Below are 8,289 nucleotides of genomic sequence, written 5' to 3'. Positions count from 1 at the left end.
ACAAAACGAAATGAAATGCAGTCTCAAACCATGACAGAGCCTCCACTGTGTTTTACATGGCTGTTCACTGTTCTAACTTTCTCCTGACCTCCTCTTTATATATTGATAACCTTTTTAACCAAAAATGTAAAATTTGGAGCTATCACTCCATAAGACCTGCTGATGCTGATTTTTTCGTCCAGTTTTTGTGTGACTTGGCAGCCTTTTCTCCCCGCTTCCTTTCCTCAAGTCAACAAAAGCATCCTGTTCACATGCAAAACAAATGCAGCAGCTCTGACACACAAAATCACCGCCAATCACTCTGAGAACACAACAGCAAAACAAGCAGTGCAGACTGACACAGACAGCTTTTCTTATTTCAATATCCATTTATTGTTCTCATCACACAAATCTTTACAAAAACAGAGGGTTTGCTGCATCAGGATCAAAGGAAACACAGTCCTGCCTCTGAGTAGCAGATCTGAAGGAGACTGGTGCTTTTTATTCACATGTCAATCAACTGCAGCGTGTTTGTTGTTTGATTTTTAAACATGTGTTACCGAAGACTTAACAGGAAAGTAAAGCTGCGGCGACGGCAGTCGAGCCGGTGGAGAATCCGAGTCTTCGTGGCGGGCGTGTTTACCTTTCATGTTTGATTGTGTCTCATTTGTGCATTTTGGATCACAGAGGATTCACAGAGAATTTGGACAAATGACAAATTCGCACTTGCAAATGAAATTACAGCCAGTCACTGCTTAGAAAACACTTTCGTTACATTTCGTCATCAAGATTATCTTAAGGCATTTCTGCTTCACTGGGACATTGAAGACTGGAAAGAAATGAGGAAACACATGAAACAAAGGGCCATCATGCAGCAAAGGTCACATGTCTGACTCAGCTTCACAAAGTTGCAGGTACAGTATGTGGTATAAGTAGCCCTGGCTCTCTGAGCCATCAAAATGTCACAGTTTTGATTATTTATTTATTTGTTTTTTCAGTGAAATCAAACCTCTCACAAGTACAAGATGCTGATGATAATGAAGCTTAGCATCCATCAGGGAACTATATAAGGGTAGTTTAGCACATATTCTCAATGGTCAAACACATGCTTTTGGTTAAGTAGAAGCTATAATGAAAAATAAAATCTACTGGGTGCTAGATTTGGATCTCCAAAATATGGTCATTTTTATTTAGCTGAGCACAATTAAAAAAAAAATAAAATGAAGAGAAGTTATGTTCTTTTTGTTTTAATTTCCAAAATGATACCTATGACAGCCACATAGAGTGTGAGTGGAGCGTTCGTAAGGAATGTTAACAAAAAACTTAAAGATATGTAGGCTGATGAAGGATTTAGTTGTTGTCACGCAGTCTGATGGCGTATTATCACTAATGTTATAATGCTAATGATTAGCCAGAGAGGCACATATTTACAACACAGGCCTATCATCAGAAAATTGGGCCATCTTTATCTTACATCCACATGAATGGGGAACCAAAAGCGATACATGCCTGGAGAATTATCTCCCAGCTCTGCTTCTCAGCGATATGGAGCCTTTTAAGCATGTTATAGGTTTTTATTCTGGTTTTTATTCTCATTTCCATCTGCAACAATTATTCTTTTCTGGGACCTTGCGGCTTTATTACACAATAGACATGACATTGATGAAGTCAGATAGAGCATTCGAGAAGGGGTAGTGATCAAGGTGGGTTGCAAAGCAGCTTGCAGAAGTGCATTAACTGCAGACAGGCTACACCAACTCAAATAGCATAAGTCGGATCAGCTAATGTGGAATAGCATGAGGATCAGCTGATCTGCTGGTATCATGAATGAGTCTCACTTTATGCTAGATAATTAAGACTTAAGAGCAGGAAGCTCCCTTCAGTGGGGAAACCTCTGGTAACTGTAAAACTGGTCCAAGTAGACAGCAGACAAACAAAGTTAGCAGCTGGCTGGTGATCATAGTAGAGCATAGTAGAACCAAAATAGAAAATATGCCCATTCATCATTTATATTACACCATTCATCAAATTAAAGCTCTTAATCTGTTAAGTTGGATGTGAAAGCTGTTAGATAAAGTATTAGTGCTAACTAGAATGCAATAATTTGTGAAATGTGTGTTCACAGCTTGACCTATTGCCTTGAAAAAGGAAAAATAGATCTCTTAGGGTGTTTAGATATCTATGCTTTAAATTTATGGCCCCACTATAAACTGTTGACCTGTCTGGGATGTAACCTCACTCTTGCCCCATCACAACTGAAAAGTAGAGGATGGATGGATGGATGATCAAAGCATGAAAAAAGGAAAGTGAAAATGGCCTCATAAAACTCAGAAAGTCAGGATCACATAGTGTCTGATGTCAGAGTAAAATGACTTTTCCAATCCAGCTTTATTCAGTCCAACAGGCAGACGCAGCAAATTGAAACAAAAAGTGAGTCATCTGAGTACTTTCCAACTGATGGGTCAGAGTGGTTCAGCACGTCTGCACGAATTGTCCATCATTGTAACAAAAACAAGATTTTCCTTCAATCGCCACACAGAGTCTTGGTGATGCTCGTGTAAAAATCACACTCTCAATAGAAAAAAGAGCTATGTACAATATCTTACAGGTTCGGTGTTAGAAAGTGGGGAAGAGGAGAAGGAAAGTACAGTAACAAGTAGGGGGTATAAGTGTGCTTGTGCATGTGCGTGCTTTCAAATATGTTAGAGTTTACGTCTGTAAAACGAGGTCTTCTGTGCTTTGTGTGTCTGTGCTTGTGTGTGTGTGTGTGTTTGTGTGTGTGTGTGTGTGTGTTTGTGTGTGTGTGTTTGTTTGTCCAGCAGAGGGAAACATTTCACAGCACAGTGATGGCATATTAGCCTAGATACAGACACCACAGAGAAGAGAGATAAATGGAGAATGTAAAAAACAAAATGTATTTGTAAAGAAAGGAAAAGCAAACAAAGGCAAATGAAGAGAACAAAAGACAAAAGTGGATCGTGAGGGAGTGTGCAAATCAAAATCAGCAAAACTGTCACGCCACATGGAGCGCTTATGGCAACCACACCGTATATACACAAACGTCAGTAAATCAATATATCAATAAAATCTCAGAAATAAATCACAGTAATTACACGACGCAGCCAAAGGAGACGCCACTTCGGGATGAGCGATGCTGTTCCACAGTTAAATGAAAGAGACATTTTTTTTAAAAGTCAGTTGGCATCACAGAGAAGTGTCCTGTATGAAGGCTCCTTTTCGCAAAAGAATAAAAAAATAAATAAACAAGCAAAAAACAAATATTTGCTCCTGAATGTGATGCACTTAATTTGGCTCACTGTTGTGCCACCTGCATTCGGGAGCTTGGGTTTGTCTCATCCAATGTGTGTTTCTGTTTCACATTAGGTTTTGGCAAAATTGCAACCATCTGAGAGCGACGGAAAACACAAAGTTGATAGCCAAGTGAAGATGTCTGTACCTTCATCCTGTTTGCTTCTGGTGAAGGATAAGAAACGGATCCTTTGATCCTGGGAAACCTCATGCGAAGCTGACTAGGGCACTGCTACTCAACCCTGGTGGGTGCTTATGCGTGTGTCTGTGTGCACGTGCATGGGATGAAATAAGGAGAGCAAGTGTGTTTGTTTGTGTGTTCATATGGCTTGCTAAAAGGATGTTTTGTACGGGTAAATCTCAGCAGCACACATTTCCTCAGGTGGGTTTCTTTGGTCCAACACGGCGCACGTCAAAGCCGCGTCCTGAGAGCTCACCATCACCTTTCGGGTTCTTTCCTCAAACAGGCGTGCGCTCGTACGGTTGGAGAAAAAGAAGCAGCGGACATTCTCAGTGGTCACCGTTTGATTTCGTTTTTGTAACAGAGCAAACCACTGCTGATGAAAGTGAGCTTCATGTGATTGAGTTTATATACATATAAAAAAATTAGTTACATTTTTCAACATGAAAAAAAAAGGAAAGAAAAAGAAGATGTACCTGACTCTGTACTTATTGATCAGAGCTTTACTTTACTGGTATTCCAACAAAGAGAAAGTCTTTGAAGAGTTTGCCTATCGGTTCCCCGGGGGTTGAGAGGGCAACGGGGGATGTGTGTGCTGTGTATCATGTATTAGGAGGGGTGGGGGGTCTAGACCTGCGTGGAATAGGAGCGGTGCAATGTTGCGTACCGCCCAGCCGGATGGGCGGCGCATTGTGGTGAGTGCTGCTCCGACTGGTCTAGACTTCGCTGGAAATGGAGCGAGACGGTATGAGGACATCGGGGGTGGCGGGGAACCGATAGGGCTGATGGTCATGTGATCTCTGTGAACGGAGATCCCCGCGGAGTCTGCAGGGGAAAGAGAGGAGTGAGAAAGAGAGAGGAGGACGGGGCAGAGAGGAGGCGGAGGAAGAGAGAGAAAAGTGAAGAAAAGAATAATCAAGAGCAATGTACAGGGATGAGGGGAGGACAGAACAGATGTTCAACAGAGCAAAAAACAGAAATAAGGCAACAGATGGTGGAAATAGTGTTGGGGGGGGGGGGGGTGACAACGTTGGGTAAAAAATATTCAAAGCTGGTTAGAATGGTTGGACGTAGGTGTTGTAAGGTGGGGAGGAGGAGGAGAGTGCAAGATGCTGAAGGAGAGTGAGGGACAAGGGAGCAGATTGAAAGGAGAGAGGCAAGGTGGGAGACAGAGGAAAACAAGGCAGTCAGGTGAGGGTTAGCGACAGTGAGAGACCACAGAGGACGCACGATATTTTTCTAAATGCTTCACCCCTGAGAGAATCGCTTTAGAAAATGCAGCGCTTTCGGAGAGCAGATATAACTTGAGGGGATCGCTTCCACAGCTAAGACTATTTTCTTTTAGCCTCTGCTGACTTCACAGTTTCCCTTCAGCCAAGTGCTCTGCATTATATCCAAATGGTAAATAACACTTGGAGTGTGTCAGCCAAACTGCTGATTCACCTTAAAGACACAAGTGGCTCTCTCTATAAACCAGATAACGTGAAAATTTGTAACACTGTGGGATTTTTAGGAGTAAGCAGCACCTCTTTCCAAAGCAAACATTCACACTAGAATTTGTTCCATCCTCTGACTGAAACATAACCGTGGCTCATTTCACACCACTAGAAAAAATCTCACATGCGTTCTTATCAGGGTACAACAAGCCTCGCGTGCGCAGAGATTTAAAGGATTCACTTGGGTGTTTTGCTAGGACTGGGCGTGCAGGTGGGCTTGGAGCATGCGTGTTTGAATTTGTTCTTCTTTGAGGAACAAAAGGAAGGTCACGGATTCAGTTAAGAGACAAGGGGTGTGTATCTCAGCCCTTCTGTGAGCACAGTTGTGCCTCACACCCACCCCCGCCCCTTACCTGAGGGCCACTTAACTTTTCGAGTGGACTCTCCACGGAGGGCAGTGTCACCATCGGCATGCCCAGCATTGACTCAGGACGTTGGGGTCGCGGTGGAGGAAGACCGGGCTGCAGCTGTTGGAAGTTGTTAATCACACAAGTCACCTGATGATAGAAACCAACATAAAGAGTTAACTGGGACCAGAATGAGACACATGAGAGAAATTGACCATTTGCCAAATTCAACACCTAATCAGATTGTTCAGTAACAGCTTAGTGGATTTTCCTGTGTGGCAAAATGGTTTACAAGGGCTTTGGGGGAAAAAAGGACCGAATTATCAAAGAGCATGAATGTTATAGTTATTTTGGGCTTTGGATAATTTCTTTGAACTGTTCTTTTTCCAGTGTACATCTTTCATGCACAAGTTTATGGTAAATGGCCTGCATTTGTATAGCGCTTTTCTAGTCCCTAAGGACCCCAAAGCACTTCACACTACATTCAGTCATTCACCCATTCACACACTGGCGATGGCAAGCTACATTGTAGCCACAGCTGCCCTGGGGCGCACTGACAGAGGACACTGGCGCCACCGGGCCCTCTGACCACCACCAGTAGGCAAACATGGGGTTAGTATCTTGCCCAAGGATATTTGGCATGCAGTCAGGGATCGAACCACCGACCTTCTGATTAGTGGCTGACCTGCTCTGCCACCTGAGCTACAGCAAATATATAGCAAATATTGTTCTCCAATCCACACGGGGTCAAAAGTACTCAAACATACTCAGATATCGACATACATTCACTTAAATCTTCTAATATGTGGTACGAAAGGTTCTTGTCTTTTAACTTGACATGGTCACGGCATATTAACCTCTCATTAGTGATCATGATTGACTACAACTGGTTCTACAACTTTTCAACTCAACATAAAAAGAATTTGACAGTACTCTCTGGATTACTCAATACTCAGAATGGGAAAGTCCATGTGAAAATCTAAGAATGAGAATTATAGATTTACACAAGTTGGGAAGGTCTCAAGAACTGCACCATCAGTTCAAACATTTCTATGTAAATGCAAGTTATTTGGATTTTTCCCCACCAGAAAACCCAACTGTCACCCTCAGCTGAGAAGAAATGTGTTAGGATATTCAGGAACAACCAAGGAACCACCAAGGTTCCAAGGCATGACCTGGAAACTGCTGGAACACCAGTGTCACTGTCCAAAGTGATGTGGGTTTTTACACAGCCATGGACTAAGACAGTGCTAACAGAGAAAGAAGCCCCTGCTCCAAAGGTTGATGTAGTTGACCACAGTGAGATTAAGATGTTTGGAAGAGAATAAGATCAGGTTTTCAAACCTAGGAACACTCTACCAAGCCTCAGGCATGGTGGAGGTAGCATCATAATCTGGGGTTGTTTTGCTGCTGGTTGTATTGCATTACGTTAGATTAGAAAAAATCCAAAATAAAGTCAAACATTTGCACCCAATTCTTGCTTTTTAAAGTCATTAAAGAGTATCCTGCAAAAGGAATATTTCAAAGAAATAATTAGGAGTCCAAAGTTACCATGGCATTCATGCTCATGATGAGTGGAAACATCTGCAAAACATTATCAGGCACTGCTAACTATTGTTAGGTCTGCAACTTTCAGTTACATGATTTTTCATAATTTGGGGTCTCTATGCCACTATAATAGGTTTGAAATGAAACACTCCATGTACAATTGAAATTGAGACTCTCAATTTTGATTCAATGAATTATACAAAACATTTTGTTACCTGTTTAAATGTTAGTTATTTGTCTAACAAAAATCGCAAACTTTAAGGAGTAACCTAGAAATTCACTTAAAACTATTTCATAGTCAGATTAAGGTTATTTTTCAGTATTTCTTTATCAGTTAAGCAAAGAAAATGTCTTGAGTAATTTATTATTGTGGTACTTGCATTGGGAAACTGTTATAGTGGACCAAAGCAACTGGTCAAAACAAAACCAGATACTATAGTGGGAAAGTTAGAACCAACCAAAGCATGACTCATGCCATGAAAATGTAAAGCTCGCCAGGTATAGTAACAGTAACAAAAAGGGGTGTGGTTTAAAAAAATGGTTGCTTGACTTCTGCTACTGTGGTGCAGCATATTAAAATTGCATGTAAACCTATTTCCGAATGTCATTTAATCTGTTGAGATATTAATGTGGTCTTTAATCATCTGATTGATATGTAGCCCATTAATGACCGTTTTTGTCTTTTTTCATAATTAAAAGCACCTAACAGGACATTTTTCTAAGACACATTGTTTTAGATTATGAAGAAAGATAATAAATCACCATATGAGACATTACACAGCTGTTTTCACAGTGCTCTCAGGGGCAAGTAAGCTCGTCTTTACATGCAAAGATGGAGCGCTTAAAAAACTAAGAACATGTCTTTCTTTTTTAATCTATTTGTCTGCCTGTCTCTCTGCTCCTTCTATTCTCTCCTCACCAAAAACACAGCGATGGCTCCCCCAGTGAAGAATCCCGCCAGGACATCAGCCCAGTGGTTGCGGTACTCAGCCACTCTGACCACACCGACTAGCATGGCGAGACAAAGCAGCGTGAGGCTGATAGTGGGCTTGGTGAGCCGCGTGCCTTTGGTTTTGAACACCAGTGTCACGTACATCTGCAAAGAAGCGTAAGGGAGGGAGCGCACAGTAGGGTGCAACAAACACAGAAAGCCACAAAGAGCATGCAAGCGCTTAAGATACATCACTATTTTAAACCAGGTAATAAGACGTACAAGAGATTTTCTTCCTGTAATTGGCTGGTTAAAGTGGACCTATGTAGCTTGTCCTTACTTTCTCTCATTATATATTCAGCTAGTGGATGGTCATATTAAACACAGCATTTAACTAATCATAAGGGGAACTAATCATAAGAAAGTTAGCTTAAAAGGGAATGGAGCATAAAGCAGGTGAACTGAGGAACTGCACTAAGTGGCATAGCATAGGATAAG

At 41.7% G+C, this 8,289-nt stretch overlaps 1 protein-coding gene across 8 annotated transcripts in view; it reads right to left on the bottom strand.

Moving 5' to 3' along the window:
- Positions 1-353: 353 nt before the first annotated feature.
- The window catches only part of plppr2a (phospholipid phosphatase related 2a), a 78,401-nt gene continuing 70,465 nt past the window's right edge, over positions 354-8,289 (bottom strand). For 3 of the 8 annotated variants that reach the window (XM_040045889.1, XM_040045890.1, XM_040045895.1), the window contains 3 exons: positions 7,780-7,956; positions 5,335-5,462; positions 354-4,294 (listed from right to left, as the gene is read on the bottom strand). In XM_040045889.1, coding sequence (XP_039901823.1) covers positions 4,186-4,294; positions 5,335-5,462; positions 7,780-7,956 — 414 coding nt within the window. In that variant the 3' untranslated portion in view covers positions 354-4,185. Of the gene's footprint in view, positions 5,463-7,779; positions 7,957-8,289 lie in introns of all 8 variants that reach the window. The other 5 variants (XM_040045891.1, XM_040045896.1, XM_040045893.1 and 2 more) reach the window with 4 other exon arrangements.

This window comes from Simochromis diagramma, unplaced genomic scaffold (genome assembly GCF_900408965.1).
Source record: "Simochromis diagramma unplaced genomic scaffold, fSimDia1.1 OVJJ01000150.1, whole genome shotgun sequence".
NCBI lineage: Eukaryota > Metazoa > Chordata > Actinopteri > Cichliformes > Cichlidae > Simochromis > Simochromis diagramma.
Note: the sequence above shows the minus strand (reverse complement) of the source record. Positions and strands in the feature narration are given on the sequence as shown.